The sequence below is a fragment of the Liolophura sinensis genome, chromosome 6 (genome assembly GCF_032854445.1).
Source record: "Liolophura sinensis isolate JHLJ2023 chromosome 6, CUHK_Ljap_v2, whole genome shotgun sequence".
NCBI classification, from domain to species: Eukaryota; Metazoa; Mollusca; class Polyplacophora; order Chitonida; family Chitonidae; genus Liolophura; species Liolophura sinensis.
In genome coordinates this window covers 16,809,175-16,832,507 of record NC_088300.1, presented here as the reverse complement: position 1 = coordinate 16,832,507, position 23,333 = coordinate 16,809,175, and the positions used below count along the sequence as shown (strand labels likewise).

At 38.2% G+C, this 23,333-nt stretch overlaps 2 protein-coding genes across 3 annotated transcripts in view; one reads left to right on the top strand and one right to left on the bottom strand.

Moving 5' to 3' along the window:
• LOC135469169 (sodium/calcium exchanger 1-like) overlaps positions 1-16,881 on the top strand; it is a 33,299-nt gene extending 16,418 nt beyond the window's left edge. For both annotated transcript variants that reach the window (XM_064747712.1, XM_064747711.1), the window contains exons 3-8: positions 3,397-3,497; positions 9,060-9,187; positions 9,590-9,689; positions 10,508-10,624; positions 11,370-11,528; positions 12,225-16,881. In XM_064747712.1, the coding sequence (XP_064603782.1) occupies positions 3,397-3,497; positions 9,060-9,187; positions 9,590-9,689; positions 10,508-10,624; positions 11,370-11,528; positions 12,225-12,601 (982 nt within the window). In that variant the 3' untranslated portion in view covers positions 12,602-16,881. The remainder of the gene's footprint in view (positions 1-3,396; positions 3,498-9,059; positions 9,188-9,589; positions 9,690-10,507; positions 10,625-11,369; positions 11,529-12,224) is intronic.
• A 2,402-nt stretch (positions 16,882-19,283) lies between these two features.
• LOC135466580 (trans-L-3-hydroxyproline dehydratase-like) lies at positions 19,284-21,952 on the bottom strand. The gene is made up of 4 exons (XM_064744136.1): positions 21,514-21,952; positions 20,448-20,600; positions 20,081-20,220; positions 19,284-19,544 (listed from the first exon to the last, which is right to left on the bottom strand). The coding sequence occupies exons 1-4, from the start codon at positions 21,950-21,952 to the stop codon at positions 19,284-19,286; spliced, it is 993 nt and encodes a 330-aa protein (XP_064600206.1).
• Positions 21,953-23,333: the final 1,381 nt, after the last annotated feature.

Here is a 23,333-nt window from a genome sequence, read left to right as displayed (position 1 = left end):
TCTTGCCTTCATCTGCCCTGCACATCTGGCTAACAGCCTATTGCCCTGGTCAGTCAGTCAGCCAGGCAGTTTCATCAGCTGACTGGCCACTTCCTTGTAATACTCAGGCTTCATATGTACCTGCTGCAGTTGTCACAGCTCATCGCCTAGCCACGGGTGCAAATGAACAACATAACCAGCAACACCACAGCCACTGTAGTCATGACAACAAAGTGTATCCTTTCTCACATTGTCATCTGCTTAGTGTTTGGGTCAGTAAAATTTTAAAAAGGCGTATTACAGTATATCAGCTTACATACAACATCTTTGTTGACACTGTCTTTGTTAAGCATCTTGTAAGCATGTTGTATGAACAAGGCCTTCTTTTTCATTTTCTACTATGACCTTACACTGAGCACAACAATATTTCCTGATATTATATACCTGCAGTATATGTACATGTACATGTACAGTTGGCACAAGGAAGGGCCGAGGTAGTTGGCACACCAGTGCGACACATTGACCGAGGAGCCTCTCACCAATGCAGTCACTGTAAGTTCAAGTCCAGCTCATGCTGAATTCCTCTCCAGCCGTGTGTGGAAAGGTCTGTCAGCAGTCTGAAGATGGTCGTGGGTTTCTCTTGGTTTTTACCCGGTTTCCTCCCACCATAATGCTGGTCCCTGTCATATACGTGAAATATTCTTGAGTACGGCGTAAAACACCAATCAAATAAAAATAAATAAATAAATAACTGCCACAAGCCATTTATATGCTCACATGTTGCAGGGATGTGTCCTTGCTCACAAAACAAATTGCATTTGGAAGATCAAATGAATGAATGATTATGGCTCAGTGCCACTTGCATTGGCAAGATTGAAGTGAATGGATTGACAGAACCTTGCTGTAAGGCTTTATTTCTGAACAATGATGCAATGAGCTCATCATTCCTGTGAGACTGTATGGCATTAAACCAGTCAGTCAGTCTCCAAGTAATTGTGCATCTAGAAGACTACACTCGTGTAAAAATGTCATGGTTATGAATCTTGATCACCCTGCACGAATATGTGTAAGTAAATGTATACATGCAGTGTTCACCAATGCAGATGAGGTACTGTTACATCTAATTTCATGTAGATGTAGCTCTATATGTAAGGACGAGTTCATATTCTCAGTGATTTCCTTGGACTGATTTGTTTCTGCATGCTTGTATAACCACGTATGCAGCAGACGTAATGTACTATTGGTTAATGATCATTGCCGTAGAGGATAAATGGAACTGAATGTAATTAATGTGTAATTTAGGGCATTCCTCTATTCACATTTCCTGAAGTTCATGGTTTGCCCTATTCTGTGATGAGTGCCACGTTCAGCTTAATTATACTCTTCAGCTGCTCATATATAGATTTGTGTTAATGAATCATTTAGTGTTGCTGGGATGTAATAATTTGTTATGAACTCTTATATGCGTGATGCATGTACATTATATGAACATACATGTGGCTCATTCTTGTAAATGAGGACCTGTTTATTCTGTTATATGTACACACATACATGTACACTCTATGTACATATGCATGTACCAGTACTTCCCTACAGCTAGTGCCTAAGGACTGAAGGTGAAGTCTTTGTCAAGTGTAAATGATATGAAAGCTTTTGTCAAGGTTTAAAGGGAATGTGTAAATCTATTTGTACATGGGGAAATATTTATCATCCAGAAGCCTTCAGTGTATGCGATAAGGTTTAAAAATAAGCCTTTCATGGCGGTAAAGTCTGTGTACATTCAGGTTGTACTCATAAGTGTATTTGTGTAGATTCTTCACCAGATTTGTATCCATTATGTGTCCAGCGAGCGTAAAGTAGGGTGTATCTGCAAGAGTTAAGTGCTCTTCATACATGTACAGGTAGAGTGTGGAAGTGAGATAGTGCTTGGAGATTGGATTACACTACTGCTGAGCCCCTGAAACCAGCCTCACAGGAGTTACATACTGTACATGTATAGCCAGCACTTAGCAGCAACCAGACATGTACAGGCTTAAACACCAGTGCTTTTGTGGAGCAGCATGTGCATACATGCATAGGTACTAATAGAATTTCAGGAATAATTCAGAGAAACCAGACAAAATTCTAGACATGTGCCAAGTGAGGACTGATGTTGGAATGACTTTAAAATACACCACAGTAATGTGTAATTGTGAAGTCAGAGGACATGTGCCATGGATATCCCGATCATACGTTACATGTATTATTTACACTAGTATCATCACAGTTTTAGTACTTTGGAAGTAGGCAGCTAGAGGACTGTTAAACCTGCCTTGAATCCATCTATATACAACAGTAAATATATACTGTGAAAGCATGGAGTTCTAGAGAGGCAACATAACGCATTCACATGTTCATGTGTGAAATATGTCATCACTGGTGCAGCCTGCTAGAAGTTGGAACACAAGTTCAACTTGCAACTTCTAACTGACAGTCTCTAATATCACGAAAGAGGGAATTTTTGATCCCTAAGCAATCAAGAGTGAAATAAAATATGAGTCAACAATCAGTGTACTCCATATATAGATTTAATAGCCAAAGTATAATATTTATAGCGGTAACCTGTTAACAGTAATGTATTATTGCCTTGTAAGAACATCAGTTTTGTCTACTCAGTTTTGTCCCATTAATGAATGAAACTTGAAGTAATACAGCCCTAGGATACATGTAAATGTGTGTCTTTACACTTACACTCTACATATATGATATCACTTTCCACGCTCTGATTGGTTCATACCTTTAAATTCACCATTTATGACCATTCAGCATCTATAATTGATGACATTACTTCTTCCCTTCACTTCCTGCCTTTGATTAGCTGATTTCTGTACGTGCATTGTGCATCAGCATTAATAGAGAGTTCCTGTACTAAGGCTGAATTCCTTCTCTGACAGGCCTCAGTATAATCACAAGTAAATAAACAAAATATTTGATCTATAAATGGATTTTAGAGAATTATTCATTATGACTGTGTTTCACAAGCAACTTGATAATTGTTCCCTACATATACATGTAAATGTGTATGTGACATACTGTAGGGGATAAAGTGTGAATTGTCCAGTCAGGATTACACTGTGCTAGCCATCTGTAAGACTGTGCAGATCTATAATGAATCTCATGGAGATGGTAATATAAGGACTGCCTGGCAGCTATTTGTCATCAAAAGACACTGCAGCCAGTAAGAAAATGTTTGTTGGCTTTTTGCATTATTCGCTTTCTTTTTAACATTTTGCCTGTTAATGATTTTTCATAATAACTGCAATCTCTCAAATTTGTAAGTATGTTTACTGGCATATTTAGTGATCTTTTATGCAAACAAACTCTGGTGCATACAATGCTGTAATAAACTTCTCATTTGTGTTAATTTATTGTTTTCAGAAAGGTGATTTCAATCCCTATCATGGATGACGAGGAATACGAGAAAAATGAGGTGTTCTACCTAGAGTTGGAAGAGCCACGCCTTGTTCGCAGAGGCTCAGGTGTGTTTTCTATTAGTCATTCCCCCTCCTAATCACTTACTTGTATTTATACTTATGCCTGGCATTCTCAGTCAATGATGATTGCCAGATTTTTCTGACAGCCCATAACTTTGATGATCTCTTGTTAAACCCACCTCACCGACCCAGATGTGATGACAATAATGACCATGCACCTGATATTTCCTGTCCAGTTCTTAACTTGTACCATTTGGTCAGTGGCATTGTGCATTGTGACCACACTCAAGACCCATTACCATGACCTGTGGCTCAGCCTCTGACCACCACAGCTATTACAGTCAAAGCACTTGACATATACAATCACTTTGTCACACTTTCACCTGTTGATTTTAGTTCAGTTCATTATGGCACACTGTGCACATTTGAGAATTCACAATACACATGACCTAAATGTTCAAATAGCTCGTCCATTATTAAAGCTTGTTTACATAAGGTTGCTGTGTGATATCAGTATTGGAACAAATGAATTGCAGTAATGTAGCTCTTTTGAAGTTAAGTGTATTGAGTGTGGATAAGGATTTAAAAGCAGATGGGCAATTTTTTATCTGCACAAATACATACCTAAAAGAATTTGATGTTAACATCTATGATATATTGTAACACATACATGTATGAAAATCCAGAAGCTGGTTGTATACAGTTATGTATCATACTGATGATTTACGTTGTATGTGGTGTCCTTTCACAACCCGACCAAATTCTCAGTTCAACAGAATTGAGAATGCCCTGCAAGTTTTCTATCGTTCATAAAGACATGTCTAAATATATCAGGGCTGAAATCCTGTACATCACGTCTGACACTCTGTTAGTTTTCATTGATCAGATTCCGTTCAAATCAATCCTTACTACAAGGCTGTGTGCCATGTGCTCTCAGATGACAAAGTATCTGTGTCTAGCCAGGCGCGTGTTCCCACCGATAGCACATGGGGCTTTAAACCCTCTCCAGACATAAGCTGTAGTCAATGTTTGGCCCTATATTAACTTCACAGCCAACACCTGTACATGTATAAAAACAGATGTTGTGTACATGTACAAATTTTATACATGCACATAGGAGTACTGTAAATGTGCTATACATATTACGGTTTAATTGATATAAAGAAACTAATACAATTGAAACAGGTTCACTCTACATGATAAATATTCGAGACTGCACCTATTTAGGCACTTTACTAGCCAGTGGCTAATTACGCCAGATGATGAAGTGAAAAATAACATGAGAAGGAACAGGGAAATGTTGATGCCTCCTCGTAAATTGTTAACTACGCTATAAAACCTCAAGCATACACATACAGGGAAATGAACAACAATGGATGATATTCTGACAAGTATACCTGATAATAACCGCAAATTATAACATGATAGACAGCAGCTTGGCTGTTGCATTATGCCTGAATCTGAATGTCATCAAAACCATATTTTAATTTTATTTCGCTGTGAAGCAGAGTTGAGTAGTGCAGTACTATTCAGAAAATAACGGTTTCTACAATAGCCTGTGGGCGCAAGTAAAACAGCAAGTTGTTAGCAGTCTATAGTGTGCCACCATGTTGAAATAAGCTGGCTAAATGTATAGCACTGCACCCTCCTGTGAGGATTTATGGACAAGTTTCCTGTCTGTCATTCTTTTTTTTTTTTACTGTAATATCATATATACATGTACAAAAGACTTGTGACATGGGTATTTGACAGTTTTCAAGACAGTTCTGACATAGCTTTTGAAACCTCTTTGTATTTTACTTCCAAATACAGTTGGTTGCCTTCTTTGGTCAAAAATAATTTATATTGTTAAATTGGCCTACTTGTTTATTTGATAATGAGATAGAGCACATGCTCTACTGGATATGGATGAACTTGTTTATTCTGCTTTAGTCTGTGGCAGTGCTCACAAAGATGTTTTGCACCAGTTCCTAAATTGTGTATTGCTTTTTAATAAGCAATGCAATATTGATGTGTTTCACACATTAGCATTGTAAACTGTATATCAGACCATGCCTACTTGATTGTCAACATGATTGGTTTAGAAGTTATACATATGTTTAACCAGGGATACATGTATCTTCTTTTCTTAAATAGCAATGGGAGCATAGCCCAAATTTCAAACAGACCTTACTAAGTATTGTGCCATTTTTTTCTCCATGACATTCCATTAAGCATTATGGAAATAATGTCCATAAAACTTGAGTACATGTACTCTATTAGGACTATGCTGATTCCCATAACCATTGCTGATGGCTGTTTGGTGACACATGCTTAATACTGATGTTCTGACATGCGGATGGCCACAAACAGCTGTGTCCAGGACCGGCTGTAATTGTCGGTTTTGCCATTGTCTCGTCACATAACATTATCGTGTTCAAATCGATTCAGGCTGTAAGACCGACAGCATCAGACAACTTGATACATGCAGCTTGTGTTTGTTAGTCACACCAGTTCTGGCACTGACCAGAGTACTACATGTGATACCTCTAATGCAGACCATACATATATGTGTATCAGTCGTTAATAGTTGAAGAATGGATTTTTTAGTGACGTGTGTAGAACAATTGTACAGGTTAATGTTGGTCAACTTCCTCCCCAAGTCCATGTGCACTATTATACAGGTATACTTATCTGTCCCTAGCCTGGTCATATTTGTGAAGAGACCCAGTCTCCATGTATAAATTAAACAGTGTACATGTGGGTATGAAACTAGTGTTATGGCAAAGTATTAATCCTATGTTTACATGTGTTTGTCAACCTGAATTGTGGGCAGTTTTCCATATACCTGTGCCTTACTCACTGTAGCCAGTAATCTATTTAACTTGACATGCAGGGTTTTTTTTGCTGTCTGTAGTGTTAAACCACTTTTCACTGCGATATTCAACAAACTAATTGCCGTGGTTGTTGTATTGATCGGCGATGGTTTGAACGTGATCATGTCATTCAGACCATTGATCCAAATGTAACTCTCCACTCCCCTGATATCCTGACAAGAGCTGTTGTATTTTTACCTCCACCTACAGTTTGCTGCTGTAGCTCTGGCAAATAGCCATTCTCTCATATCAAACTGTGATGCCGAAGTAGTTTTGATTACTGAAAAAATTTCCTGACTACAGACATTAAACCACATATACATGTACATAGCAAAGCCAGGGTTTTCTTCTTTTTTGTCTTATTTTTTTTTCCAAAAGCACCTTTCAACAGTTATCCAGTCTGTCAACAGTTCTGTTTGAGATGTATGTTGAGTTATGTGTTACTCAGGATTTCCTAGGATTTAGGCTAGGTGCAGTAGGATTCTATAATTTCCAGGTTTCCCAGGAAACATACTTGGATAAAGGGCTATGTACTCCTTGAGTCCGAGTTTTCGTTATCTCAGCGCACAACCCTCATGTTATGGCATGACAAGTGTCAAGTGTCCAAAGCTGAATCCAAATGTCAGTTCACCTGTGCTCTCCTGAAGGTGCAGGTACTGTGTGCAGCTCAAACACAGGAACAAGAAAAAACATGAGGTGAAGTCTGCAGTGGGCCTCAGCACTTCATGTGTAACAAGACTGTCTGTAAACACTGCTGATTTTTGTGAAAATGCTTAGGCTTTCACATGTTAGAATCGTGTGACTCTCTCCTTACGTTAAATAGATGGTCATTATTCTATATTGTGTTAGCTAACAGCATGTACTGTGCAGCCAAATGACTCGCTTTGCAGCTTTAGATGATTGTGTTCTAAAATCAGCCCTCTCATAGAAGAAAATCTTCTGCAGCGTGCAGGTATATTTTTTTGACAAACCCTACTTTTTGTTATATTTACCAAATTGTGTATATTTTGTTTTCAATATTTCTTTGCTTATTCTCAGCAAACACCTTTAAAATGTTTTATAAAATATGTATTTATCTCTGTATTTCCTGAAACGTATATTAATTCCTTATTGTTTGACTAACTTTTGTGACAGTGTATCGTAAGCCGAGGAAAGGTGAGATTTGCTAGTGCTGTGTTTGTATTCTCTTGATCTTAATCTCGGTGCTTTGGTCTAACTCTTTAATATTGACACTGTAATAAGGGGTTCAGATGCCTTTTTAGACAAGGCTGGTAGCACTGTATGAGCATAGCGTGCAACAGTAATACTGACCTGGTTGTAGAGTTGAAAACATAGATGTATCCTTAGATACATATGTAGTTTGTCCATATAAGGATAATGGTTATATCTGGGAATGAAACTGATAAGGCTACTGGTGGATGTGTAAGGACTAATCTATCAAAGTCACTTTTGCATGATTAAAAATACTTGATATGATCAGGGGATTGCCTATAGTTCCATTCTATAAAAATGTACTATGCGAATTATTATTGATACAAATGTACCATATTACTCTCTGCCACATTCTATGTTTGAATGAATCATTATGCTGGAGCTTGTGTTTGTATACTAATTATAGACTCAGATTGGAGAATACAGATGAAGATAAGTATAAGATTCTGTATAAACGAAGTACATACAAATTTAGACAGCCTTTGTTCAGATTTTTGTGGTTTTTTCGTGATACTTTTTTTTAGATACCCCATTTAATTGAAGAACTTCAAGCTGCATGTGAATAATCTTTCCCGTACTGTTAGTGTTGCCATTATCACAGGACCTCCAGCTTGTGCATTGTGTGTGTGTCAGGTCTGCAAGATGACCAACTTGTTCCAGTTGTATCACTTTTCCCCCAGTAGATTAAGCAAATAAGTATATACATGTAGACCTGGAATGTGCTGGATTTTGTAACCATGAGAAGGCCAGTCTGAAATCTACATGTATGCCTGCTCTTCCCTGATAGAAGTGGTGACACTGTGAGGACATTGGCACATGTGTACAGTAATGACCATGTAAAAGAAGGTTATATGGATACATGGTATGGTTTGAATGGTATTTGCACGCCATAGCACCTTGCAGTCAGTCACCTGTAATTCCGAGCCCAGCACATGTTGTAACACTGGCTTTTATTCTCATTCACTTGAAGTTTGAATTTATGTAAATGTTTGAGTCTTTGATGCATTGGGATATCTTACAATACAGCTTATCAAAGAGTGCACCTTTTATAATTTCTTCTGGATTGGTCCTAAAGCAACCATTTCACTGGTAGTGCTTTTTACCTTGCATGACCTTTCGTTATCATGCTTGAAAGTGCATGTCTTTGGATTGATACAGCTGTATACTTACTTTTTTATTTGAAATTCTGCACTCTTGATTCTGGAAGTACATGTATTTTATTGAGTTGAAGATTGCTATATGGAAGTATCTTTTTTTTTCATCTTGTTGATGGTATTTTGTTATTTTTAAATCCTTGGCATATAATAAAAATATATTATCTGTTTAAGTATTATGGGTGCAAGAAAAGAACATTTAATTGGCAGCTTTAATTAGCCAGCAGTTTTAATTTGTAGCATAATACTGTCCTTGATTACTTTCTATTGATGTATATATACGTCTGTCTGATTAAAGAATTACATGTATGTGTTCTGGAAAAGGCATGAGAATGGCAGAACTTGTTGTGTGGTTGTAATTTTTCTCTGTTATTCACGTCTTGCAGGAAAAAACAATGATTCTGGTAATGTACCAGACCAGGAGGAAGATTCTGCCCTTGTGGAATTGGGCAAACCTCGACTTGGAGAATACAGCAAGATTACCATCCATATCCAAGAGAGCACTGAGTTTAAGGTTAGATGTATTGATAGACATTGACTTTATCCATGTACAATGTTCGATGCAATTATACACTGTTCAAGGTAAAGCAAAAGTGCTTTACACGAAAATGTGTCTCCAAAATCAAGTTAAGAAGTAAATTGCATAAATACACTGAAAGTTGCATATTTATGTGCAAAAAGGTTAAGGAATCAGGTTAGACGTGCTGCATGAAAATATAACATGTCTTTCAGTGGAAGTCTTAAATCTCAATGTTAAAATGTTTAGTTAAGGTTGCTTGCTCACAACACATTAAACATTAGTTCAAGGCTACAAACATTGAGTAATAGGATAAGAAAACCAGTGTGTTAATGGCATCCACATTTTGTTTTCAAGCGTAATGCTGTACTCATTGCCCTTTTTTTGTTTCATTTACAGAACGTTGTTGACAAACTGCTGAAAAAAGCCAATGTGTCCTTAGTAGTTGGGACATCCTCATGGAGAGAGCAGTTTGTGGAGGCCATAACTGTGAGCGCAGGTAAAATCTCATCAGTTTGGAGACATTAAAGTCTCCTATATTCAGCTCCTTAGTCATTTTGTCACATACACATGTATGTATTAAGTTTAATATCAATACTGATCTGTGATGGACCACATATATTAAAAATTAATTACAATGTGACATTGAAACCTCCAGGCTCTTCTCAGTGTTAATATGTGTAATAATCAATGGTATAGTTGTAGAATTTGAGTATTTTTTTACACAGGTACATGTAGTCTATGGTCTTAGTTAGTCTGAGATGGTAGAGTTGTCAGAATTTGAGTATTTTTATATACAGGTAGTCCATGGTCTTTCTTACTGTTCTTTAACCAAGCTTATTACTGCCGTCAGTGTTGCAGTCATTAAATGCTGTAAACTTTAAAGCTGCCTTTAACAGTGAGTAGCACCTAAACTTTGCCTAATCCCAGCAATGGTGTCAACTGCTACATCAATCTGTCAAACAGCCTATGTAGACTGTAGTATGTGGGAAAGTCTACAGGCAACCTGCAGATGGTCATGGGTTTCCCCCTGGGCTCTATCCAGTTTCCTCCCACCATAATGCTGGTTGTGGTCATAAAAGTGAAAAATTCTTGAGTACAATGTAAAACACAATGAAAAGAATAAAGTAATAAATATATTGGCTGTACTAAACAACCCTTATCTTCATTTGCAAATTTTCTATTTTTCCATTGATCAAGATTTAATGGCAGCAAAAGTAGAAATGTAAGGTTTTGGTTATGTAGACACGTTTTAAATTTAAATCAGATTGCGAGTAAATGTGTACTGATGATTGGCTAATGTGCGTCTGTTAACAGGAGATGAGGATGATGATTCTGAGGAGGCTGAAGAAAAACTGCCTTCTTGTCTTGACTATGTTATGCATTTTCTCACCATATTTTGGAAGGTCTTGTTTGCCTTTGTTCCACCTACAGGTAAGCACACAGTCTGTGACCAACACTGACTTTATTCTACTGTCACATTCCTTGGTCATTTTTAAGGTCTGGAATAACCATGGCATGTAGTAAGATTAAGTTTAATATGACAAAAGTCATAGAAACACTTGAGTCACAGGCTTCAGCTAATCAGGGTTAATTTCATCTGTCAGCTGCCAGTACTAGAAGTATGGACACAATTAAGGTGGAAGTCTACATGTACTCTATCCAAAATATGTACAGAAAGAAATATAAAAAAGACATGCATGTAGAGTGCTCTAAATTTTAAGATTGTTTTTCGCACAAGAATGTGGATCACGATGGTCAGTAGCAACCTATATTCACACTGTTTACATTCACTAAAATCATAAGGTGGCCAACAACACCCATTACCATGTTTCAATTGAACTCAAGTAGTTTTTCAGGTGAGGCATTTTGCTTGATTCTGATCCACATTATAAGCCCACTTTTTTTGAAAGTGGATTCATTTGTTATCAGGAAAACTTGAGTGTTGGCATGAGAAGTGGCATTTTAAGGTCTTAATGTGTTTTTGAAAGTTTCATTTTTACATACCCAACTTGAGGAGAAATAGGTCAAAATTAAAATGGCAAAGCCACTGTTGGAAGTGAAGTTGATCATTAAAAGTATGAACTTTATTTTATCAATTTAAATAAATAAGGCTGTATAATTTATGGTTCTAATAGTAAATTTAAAGGTGCATAATAGTGTTCTGTGATCTTTTCAGATTACTGGGGTGGATGGGCATGTTTCTGTTGCTCCATCCTTGTGATTGGTTTACTGACTGCTGTGATTGGAGACTTGGCTTCTGGTTTTGGTTGTACAGTGGGCCTCCAGGACTCTGTGACAGCTATCTCCTTTGTAGCCTTGGGTACTAGTGTACCAGGTATTTTCCAAACCTCTTATTCTTTGTTTACAAGTCTCTGTAATATTGATAAATAGATTGAATTATTTGTAGTGAACAAATTATTTAAAATCTATGCAATTAGGAAGAATTTCGTCACAGTCACTTTGGTCAGAAGTACATGTATCAAATTGTTTTACTCGAGACATCATATCTGGGACAGCCTAGTCCACTGCAGCATTTCTTCACAATCCAGCCAAAAGTTATTTGTAGTTTTATGGTGTTGAGAGATATTAAGGCGCTAGAGGAATGGCAACACATGCATATTGTATGATATGTGCTAAGAGCAAGAAAAAAAAAAATCCAAAAAACCAAACTTGGAATACACACAAATCATATTCTTCGTTTGTCTCATTTTCACCCTAAATTGTAGGTGCAGATGGAGATATCACATAGACACAGACACATAAACATAGATGAAAAGATATCACAGTGTAAACGTAGTCAGTGTTTGAAGCATAACAGTCAGTCTTTAATGTTGCCCCTTATCTTAAGCTTTTTTGGTTTTGGCCAGGAGTGTTTATTTGTATTAAAAAATGTTTTATAATACACAGACACACAAGCAACGTGTATTTTGAACCCAGTGAATTTTGTTCATGGCGTATAAATGTATTTAAAAAAACTCTGTCTTTAATTCTCCTTTTCTAATGATAACCATGTTTCTTTCTTCTCCACTAGATACCTTTGCCAGCAAAGTGGCTGCCATTAACGACAAATATGCTGACTCGTCTATCGGCAATGTGACAGGCAGCAATGCTGTCAATGTGTTCCTAGGGATTGGTGTGGCCTGGACCATTGCAGCTATCTACCATGCTGCAAATGGGGATACTTTCAAGGTAGACCCCGGTACCCTTGCAGTGTCTGTCACAGTGTTCTGTGTTTTAGCATTCTGCTGTATGCTCGTGTTGATGCTGCGACGGGTTAAGGCAGTGGGCGGTGAACTCGGGGGACCATTGAAGTACAAGATACCCACGTCTATTTTCTTTTTTTCCTTATGGATGACCTATCTGCTCATCTCTGGCCTTGTGGCCTACTGTCACATTTCAAGTTTTTAGAGAGGTTATGTCCATAGGTCTCTGCTAATACAATTTAATACACGGCTAAGCAAGAGTTCAGACAAGGTCAATGTAAGGCTTAGGAGACTGGACAGAGCTTGACTCAGCAGAAATTTGCTAAGGCTGGAAACATAAAGTTAGTACAAATGGCACACCAAAACTCGGTACCAGTATGACAAGGTGAAACTGAAAGGCTCGATATATGATTGTATGGTTGAAAAAACTTTGCAGATTGTCTACTTGAAATGGAATACAGTCAGTGGCAGGACATTCTCTAGCTGGGTAATATGGCTCGAAAGATTGTGTTCAAATACCTCAACAGAACGTGGCCAAATGAATGAACAGAACATGACCAAATGGCTGAAGAGAAATTGGTCAAATGGAACATGACCAAATGGCTGAAGAGAAATTGGCCAAATGGCCAAACAGAACATGGCCAAATGGCTGAACTGAACATAGCCAAGCAGTTGAACAGATCAGTACTGAACAGCCAGACAGAATTATTCTAAACTGCATGGTGCTGAAAGGCTCAACAAAACAGTGCTGAAGGCTGAAATGGACTTACTCAAAGGTTTGGGTGAGCTTGGCCTCACATAGAAGAGAACATTTACGCATTGAAAAGTTCTTAATTCTGTCATGATCCACTGTAAAAGGGCAGCAAGGAAGTTGTTAATTATACAAATGCTATTACCAGCAGAGATGAAAGAAGTATATGTATGTTTGATGTATTGAAGTCCTAGCTAGTCTGAAAATCAGATTTATTTGGACACTTTCTGATTGTTGTTCAGTGTTTTTAGACATCACACAGCCTAAGTGTCCATTATCTCCTAACTTACTCTCCCAGCTAATATTTGTTCTTGTGATATTTCATCTTATGGTTTTTAAGGAGGCACTGGTGCATGTTTTATGCATTGCAAATAATGGTGATTATATTCTGCGAGTTTCTTCATGACCTAGTAGAGCCTGCTTCTCTTGGAGGATTTTAATGTACATACACCTTACAATCTGGCTCCCCTACACCACTGGCATCCATATCTGGATCTTGTCAGAAGTTACTTGTGGCATTTTTAAACCAGACGGCTCCAATATGCACTTATAGGCTTTGAACCATGTATATGGCAGGGTTATAGATATCTAGTATTAATTTCTAGTCTACATCAGTACTCCAGGTAAATTTTATTATCTGCTATTACCCATTACCAGGGTTTTCAATGTATTTATAGGCGTAGTGGAAAACTTTCACATTCATACAAGAGATCTCTTGTCAGTGAGATCGCGGTTTCATGTAGCTACGTGTAGGTAACATCCAGCTGTGTTAACAGCTTTCCAGAGGTGGCTCAGGCAGGTTTTAGTGACTTTAGTCAGTTGTGTACATGTATATAATCAACAACCAGCCCTTGGTCATGTTGCACAATGTATTTGAGTCATTTGATTTACATGTAGCTGTACTGGACAGAAATCCCTCTTCTGATGACTACATGGACATGTATATTGTAAGTCAACATTCAGAAAAAGTCATGCATTTATTCTGTGTAAAATACCTGCTAGAGGAGTGAGGCAGTCATCGGAGCGCAACTGTGAGGTGTGTCTTCTGCTGACAAGGCATCCTGCTGAGAGCGTGCTGATAACTGACAGCGGGATGGACCTGCTGATGTACATGAAGTGTAGACAGGCCTTATTCTCCGTATCAGAGATCTTTTACAGCTGAATAAGGTTTATCCATTTCTGTCTGCTAATCTCTGTAATCTTTGTGGCTGTGCTGTGTGAAATTCGTTACTTAACTAGCAGTCATTACCTTATAGATAAGACATTTCTTCTGCCATGTTGTGCGTATTATAGTATTTTATCCATCTACTTTTTGTTTGACTTTGACTTGTACATTACCTGCTGTATAAAGCGATATGCACATGTATAATTTGTGCACCTTATGGTTTCATCTAATCAATTGTTATGGACTTCACATATTTAAGGGCATTTTGAAAATGTACATTGGAAACATCAACACATTCATGTGTATTGAATGCAACATTGTATCCATGAGTGATGAAAGTTTTTATTTCTGCCAGTATGGATTCATTCATAAGGATTTGAATTGCCTACGCGCAGATACTGACGGAATAGTCAAGAACTCAAAGATATTGTATGTGATTATTTTTTAGGGGTTTTTTTTCCTTATATGTTTTTTTTCCTGTGAAAGGGAATCACTTTTAGGTGTATGTTATGGGTTGTGTAATATCACCATCTACTGTGCAACATACCTGGATACTCAACAACCTAGGTGGTTTGAACAGATTAAACAGGGTGCCATTCTGAAATGAGTGGTTGCTTAGCATTCTCTTTCACCTCGCAGCTCGTCATAGAAAATTATTGTGACAGTGTGAGGGGAAATAAGCCTGCACTGGCATTAAATAGAAAACCTGGTAAGTTATCTCCCCTACTTTAACTGTTGAGCCATCCCTTGGCAGAAGTCCAGTATATGCATTCCCCGGTCTTACTATTCATACATGTATGTCGTCATAAATCCATCTTTTGTATCTAATGAGATCATTTATTCATGTTGATAATGTAATAATGATTATTATTGTTATTGTTAATATTGATTATTTATGCTCAAGGTATGCCTTGTTCTACCAGTGCACTTTATGTACATAAACACTGTTACAGACTCACCGAATGCTGTACCTAAATATAGTAATAGTTTGTTCTCTTCTGAAGATGTCCAGATATTAATTTTTGTCTAATCCTGCATTTTGACGTGTGATATGGTTAACCTAAGACACCATCTCCGTTTTAATCACCATAGACAGATTCTAAACGAAACCTTCCCATAGCAATTTATTGGAGGTTTACCCTACTCTTAGCCATGGTATGTACTTAAAAACAAGAAGAAAAAAGTATTTGCTGTTTGAACCTTAAGCTTATACAGCTTTCTTGTACAGTATTGTTCTGTTTTTGTCCAAGATGACGAATATATTGAACTTGTTACAGAAGTAGTATTGCCATACCAGTTCACTATGGTTGTTTGTTAGCCTGTATTATTGACCAGATGTGTTTACCATGCAGATTTCATTTCAAGCCAAGTTTTGCCTAGCTAACATATTGATTTTTTTCTTTTTCCTGGTAATATGTTTTTTCCCCAATAACATAAATGTATGCCTTAATTGTGAGCATTTTTTCATTTGTTCATGGGATTGTTGGTGACATAGTAAACTTTAGTTGTGGGTAGTCTCTTTTTACTTGCCTTGACACATCCTGATGTACTTCTGATGCATTCAGTTAACATTAGTTTCTGCTTACATCATTTTCACTCCATTGATGTGGAACGGAGAATGCAAAAGGATGTGTTTTGATGGTTGATCTTTCTAGTTGTGTTTAATTTCAGTTACCATCAGCAGCATTTATCAGGACATCAAATGTGTGAAAGTTTGGCAGTTTTCTGCCAAAGGTTGGTGGTTTACTGTGAACACTCTGGTTTTCCCCACCCATGACTGCCATTATACAAGTGAAAACTTCTTGAGAACAGAAATACACCTCAATCATAGAAAAAAAATGTGCAGCGTGTAACACCAGTGACTGATCCACTCTGAAACCTGTGTTATGTTATTGCAGAGCAGGAATCATATCTCATCTTTCAAGACTGTGATTGTGGTATAGATCATCAGATTGTCGTACACTGAATCTTGGTTTGCAAAGTGCTGCACATGTAAAACCAGTATTCAATGGAATCTCACGGAAGATCTGCTCAGAATGAGATGACTGTATCTGGGAATTGTGCAAGGATAATCAGGATATTGACGAAACGTTGTGATCAGTCGTTAGTTATCCGAATAGACGGCAGTGATGTGGATATTAGATATATTTGTATATTACAATATTATATAGTTTACATTTTGTTTGTTTTGCAATTCATCTAGACTAGCATATTGTTGATACTGTACATGCTAGCTATAAACCCTTGTGCAATGGTTGTGTTATGTCTCCGAGCTTGGTCTCTCTGACAAAGTCACTAAGGTCCCTAGATCTATCACACACAGAGATGGTCATATCATCTTAAGTTTATTTTTGCTTTTTTTTTTTCCTCAGGAATTTGGCTTGGGAAATTTTTTCCTGTTGTTAAATGTATTTTGCCCATTCCAGTTTGCACATCTCTTCATGGTTAAATTAAAAATCTTACCCCTTTTTATGTGGTGTTTAATTTTACTTGTTTATTGGTGACTGATGGTTCTCCAGCTCTATACCGTTACTTGTCCTTGAAATAAAGGATTGAATAATACACTCAAAACACCTTAGCTTGTCTTCTGTTTTTCCAACTAAACCTACGAGCAAGCAACAATTGGGAATCCTTCCAACTTGAAGTAATTCAGGCCAAATATCTCTTGTTCATCCCTTACCTTAGTGCTTCCTCTACGGTCGTAAGTGGGAAGGTCTGTCAGCAACCTGCAGATGGTCATGGGTTTCCCCAGGCTCTGTCCAGTTTCCTCTCACCATAATGCTGGCCGCCATCTTACAAGTGAAATATTCTTGAGTACGGCGTAAAACACCAATCAAATAAATAAATAAATGAACTCACCTTAGTGGTAAAGATTTGTGGCCAAATTGGCAACATAGTAGTACTCGTGTATTACTCGTACAGCATTGAGAGTAAAACCAGAGCAGCGACAACGCGATAACTGGCAATTGGTCAAACGTAACCGGTGAAAGACGGATTCACTACCGCTGTTAGTGTTTTATTCTAACTATTCATGCAAATGCTTAAATAGTTGCAAATTCCACACCATGACTTTAGCAGAATTTATTTTTCAAAATGCACTGATGTTAATAGCTGTTATTCTCAGAATGATACAATGTCATTATGTTTAACATATAATATTTTAAAACAATGCAGAGGGACCAGAAGAAGAATGGTCAGTTCAGTTCAGACCCGAATTGTCACTGTATGGGAGAGAGTACCTCACTGTACACAAAAGATTTGTTTTCATTGTCCTCTGGAAAAGTCTTAAACAGAGTAAAATATCCACATCTTTGCCAATGTTTTGGTGATGAAGCTCTGAATGTCAGACAATTCTGACGTCTTTATTTTGTCTTGTTTGCATCCGTAATAGATGAGATGACCGATGTTTGTACGAAAGATAAACTTAAAACATCCAAAAGTCCGTCAAGTGATGGAATACAGAGCACTGACATCAAGACAGGGTGGGCACAGCCCTTGAAACTCCTTGAAAGTGCTTGAAAAATACAATTTCAGTTTCAAGTACTTGAAAGCCCTTTAAAAAGACAAATACTCCTGGAAACTCCTTGAAAATCTCAGTTTCCCGAACTTAAATATTGTCTGCTGACCGCTGAGTCTGTATATCGGAAGCTCGCTGACTATTCTCCCATAATCAGGTCCCATAATCAGGGCTTCCGCTGGCACTCACTGTCGCAAACTTAGAACAATTTTTTGAAATGGCGAAAAAATTTGAAAATATGCGAAAGTTTTTGACGACAAATTTATTTACTTACGAAAAAATACAAACGTTATACAAAATCTACCATGGGAGTTTTCTGGGGTTTTCAGCAGATTTTCGTCATTTTTCTAATGAAAATAATTCACTTACGATCATTTCAAACTGCCTCATCTCGGCGAAACAACAACAATACAGTTGTATGGTGATGACTTGACTGAAATCTACACGGGTTCAGCATTGTTGCAAGTTGACTTACATTAAATAACGCTTGAAATCATTTTTGTTAAGTAACGAATGAGAATCATGGCATTTTGGGGGATGCCTTTCATCGCCAAATGAAAAAAAAAATTATAAAGGGAAATAAATCAAGGTAGAGTTACACTTGTAAATGAAGTTACCTCCCATGAAAAATTTAAACTTTTCCGCTTAATAAACCATTTTTGCGGGATCCGAAATAAATTTCAGAATATGTGCCGTTACATAAATGTGTACGCCGTCTGGTTTTCTCCTGTCAGACTGTGTTACTCGAATGGACTGACCATAATGTTGCATTTAAATAAACTGAATTTACAAATTAATTTCGTAAACAATTTTTTCTGATAGAGAGAATTATATTTCAGTAGGATCCTACAGATAGGTTGAAAAAAGGATTGATTTTTTTTTTCAAAAAACAAAAACATGCTGCCAAGCATTGGTCCATTATTTTGAGGGCAATTGTTCTAAATGTCACGTTTGATAAACTCCAGATATAGCTGAAAGAGACCAAACTGATTCCAGCAGCTACACCAAGGCAGATAAAAACGAATTACAGAAGGAGACCAGCAGGAGTCATGGCCGCTAAGGAAGTATGGCTAAAGAAAAATAGTATTTACTGCAAAATCTGATGAGTGGCTAAAGTGACTTGCTAAAAAAAATACTGACTGCATAATGATATATGGCGTTCATTTTTTTTTTTTGACTGAGCCAAGGCCGGGTCATAGAATGTGTCGCATTACAGAGGTGAAGTGCAGATATTTTTCCTGCAAAAGCAAGCGTACTATTCAATATACATGCATGCAAATTAAAACATCTATAATTCAGACTTAAACTATAGTCTATAATTTGCACCACGGTGTGTTTTAACTAACCTTGAAAATGACAAAAAAAACTCCTAGAAACTCCTTGAATTTCATTTTCATATACCTGTACGAACCCTGTAAGAGAGTGGTTCGAATTCCGAAAATTACAATCACGGGTTATAACAAGAATCCCTTGCCCAACTTGTCCTCATCTTCAAGTGTAAATGTGGCTGACCCTGTATACCATCCTTTACCTCCCACCTCCACCTTCACTGCCTGGAAATCGCCAATCCTCGTCTCTTCAACAGCTTTTCCAGAGAAAATGTCGCCTGTTTTAGCGCTCTCAAACAGAAGGGTTTGGCCAATACCTAAGAATCCCTTGTAGAACTGGAGAGCGACCCGTGCTGTGACTCCCGAGCCACAGGGAGACCTGTCCACCTGATAAGCACCAACAAGTTTTAATTGATGAGTAGAACACAATCAGTTGAGTGTCGTTCCACTTTGAGGCACCATTGTTGCCATGGTATTTACAGACAATTTATCCTATAATAATTTGTGCAACCATACTCTCAAATCACCCTGCAGTGTGAGACATATAGTAAAGTAAGTAATGTCCAGTGTGCGATGCTACGTTTAATGTATAACTAAAACACAGTACGCCAGCCAAAATTATAATTATTGACACACTTCGCAAACATATTACTTCATCATGCGTACATCAGTGGAAGAGTAATAGCATGGTTATTTCAGGACAACGTTCAACAGAAACCACCGAAGAACTATTTAAAGAAATTATATGGGCCTAACGTACGAAAATGAGACGAATTCATACAAGAGGTCCACAACACTTTTCAGTGATGTTGCAACGACGCAAGGAATGTTCTAGAAGGAATGAAATCAGTATCCAAATCCAACATATGTATCTCACTTGCGCTTCGCCTCATATACAGTACATTGAATACGTCTACGTTTACCTGTCTATTCGCAAAGACACACACGTTAGCCGTCGGTTTCCCGGAGTGCTCGTCTTTCCCGTCGGTCAGAATGGTTCCATAGAGAAACGCCAAATCGGAACTCTCCGGATGATACAGCTTCACCTGCTTTTTCACCGACTCTGTCGAAGAGAACCTCCATAACTAAGCAGTTGGCCAAGTTTCATTACTCTGTGTCATGTTCGTCGTTACAAATTTTCTGGGGAACGTTTCGAGCCTTCCCTTTTAGTGCTAATTGCAGCGCGAGGCCTCCAACGCTATTTCTGAATTTTCCCAAGCGTTGAGATTAATTGGCAATCTAGATTTGTATTCCTGAAAGTTAAACAGGGAAAAATGAAGAACGACCTACCTGTAATCGAAGCAGCTAAGTTCACCAACTCCAGAATGCCACTCTTTTTCACGTTAAGACCGGCCGTCTTTGCAGCCAAGATTGCGTAGAACGCTCCCCCGTAACTGATGTCCACTCTCAGTTCTCCGTACCCATCCACGTGGATAGCTACATCTGCAGATATACGTATTCAGGTTTACTATATCCGTATTTATAGCCAAACGTGGCGCACTATTATTTGACATAGCCAAGTGAAACGTTTCTTCACACGTTATGTTTCACTGACAAGTACGCGTATGGTGTTGGTTCAATCCCAGTCTCGGACGGGGATTTTTTTTTATATTATTGGGTTTCTAGTATTCTTGATGACCTGGGAGCATTAAGTGGTCCTCGGGGTTCATTGGGTCGTTTAAGTGGTATTACATGAAGATCGGTGGCAACGGACCAATAGATCAACAGAACTGTCAAGAACATGCAATTTACTAATCATACGCCGAATTGTTGCAAATAGGTCAACCGGATGTCCCACACATTGGTTACAAATCTTCAATCTCTTTGTGACGTCATGACGTCACAACTGCTTTCACCAGGAATTTAATGAAAAATAACGGTGTCTCGAGAAAGGGTGGTTGGGACATTGGATGTGTTGGATCCATCCAGTACTTGCCTTCCACCACTGTGCATGACATACACCAGCTCTAGTTCATGAACATGTGGGCAAATTCGTCATTTAGTCCTACTTCTCACCAAAGCCTGGTGGTTTTACCAGACACTCCGGTTTTCCTCCAGCCATAAACTAGCAGGTGTTATATAAGTGAAATATTCTAGAATATATATATATATATATACTTCATTCAAATGAATAAATCACCGTAATAAGTAACTAAATCTGATGTTGCGCTATTTTCGCGGTTTGGTAGCATTACTGTTTCCCGATATTCTGTAATCATTTGTGTAATAGTAAAATCATAAATTCCAATGGACTGCGTTGCAATTTTTTTCAGACAACAATAAATTACTCTTAGTTGTATCGTTGCATCGATTAATTTGAAAATGAATAGAGGTCTTGCGCATAAAGTTCACGTACCTGTCTGGAAGACAAAGGCGGGGACGCTAACAAAGCGTGTGTGTCCACTGATGAGGTCTGTGAAACACTCGACCAGTCCACATGGGCATTCGATGGTCACCTTGGTCTCAGGTGATGTGACGGACTTCACTAGCCCCTTGTCCACGGCGTACCTAGCGAGGGCGATGCAGGCATGACCACACATTGTACTGTACCCTTCGTTATGCATGAAGATCACGGCAAGGTCTGCCTCTGGACGGCTCACTTTCACTAATAATGCCCCATACATGTCGAAATGGCCGCGAGGTTCCCACATCAATTGTTTCCTTAAATGATCTAAGTTCTTTCTCACGAAGGATCTTTTTTCGAGTAGAGTTTCCCCCGGAATGTCCGGATAACCAGATTCTATAATCCGGAGAGGTTCTCCGCCTGTGTGCATCTCACACGTCTGCAACTTCATTTTTCCCGATTAAACAACTCGATGTACTTATCGAGGGAAATAGATGTGGCCGTGTATACGTAACTGAGTACAAGCTAAACGTCGATGCTGGTCTTCCTGACCTTCTTACTGTGTATAAGTCTGCGGTGTGAGAAATAAGGAGGTCAGCCACTGGCAGAACGCTTTCTGGCATCTATAACAATATACGTTATCATATATAATCCTGTGAGTACAATGTTTATACAGAAGGGTCACTTGATGTAGACTGCTTAATTAGACTTTATCCTCTAGGCCTCAACACAAATATGCAAGTAATGCCTGCGCCTGTTGTTTGGTTCAATGCAAAATTCAGTAACATCCGTAATGTTAGTCAATGAAAGTCAGTGGACAGTAATTCTACCGTATATCTTACCGTTCATTATCTGGTTAGATGTTAGAATGGATTTAGTTCTCTGACCGATTTTGTAATTGTATGGTGTGTGGCAGTGGATGGAATTTAAGGCAGTTCTGATTCTGTATGTTTGTGGTAATGTTTTTTTTTTGTTATCATGGCGCCACATATATCAGAAGAAAGAGAAAATCTTGAAGGTCAGGTGCGGTCAGGTGGCCATGGGAAGCTTATCCAATCACATTAATAAGTATAGGAATTTAGTGGGTATACAGGGGTTTCCAAGCGCTGTTTAAGACGTCTTACTTGAATTTCATTGGAGAGTACTCGCGTCCTCTAGTTTAATGATTTAGATGCTGTATCGTTAGCATACAACGTCCAATTCTAGGATCCAACTCGTTTAGTTCTTGTGGGTGAAATCTGCAGCATATGTGAGGAAAGTTTGCCGGTGACCTGCCAAAGGTGGGTGGTTTACTCCGGACACTCTGGTTTCCTGGTGAAAATGACCCGGGCAAAAAAGGCTCCGTTTCACGAAAACCTCCGACAGATTTAGGCTCGGAAATATTGTATTGTATTTTTGTACATTGCTTCCGCATGCGTTGTTAGATTTGGCGCATGCGCTTCTGATGTCTTAACTTTTATGACTCAGTGATCACATTCAGGCAGATAAACTCCACTGCATGGATCAATGAAATTCAGTGAAATTCAGTTATGCGGTGAAACTGCAAGCTTGTATTATACGAGGACATAAAAGCTGGACAATTTCTAGAAACCGTTTGAGGAATTTGTAACTACCGGTATGGTTTTGAACCACACTCCCCTTGTCAAATTTCCTGGATACAAAAACGTGCTCGACTGATTTGAGTGTCTGTCCCGTAAACCACAGGCTCGGGTGTAATTCCGAGTAAGGTGTGATGTTTGAGATTTTGAATGGACAATGTCGATATTAATCTAGGTATAAATAACACAGATCAAGCTTTGGTCTACTCGTTGTCAGTGTTCTGTGATTGGCGT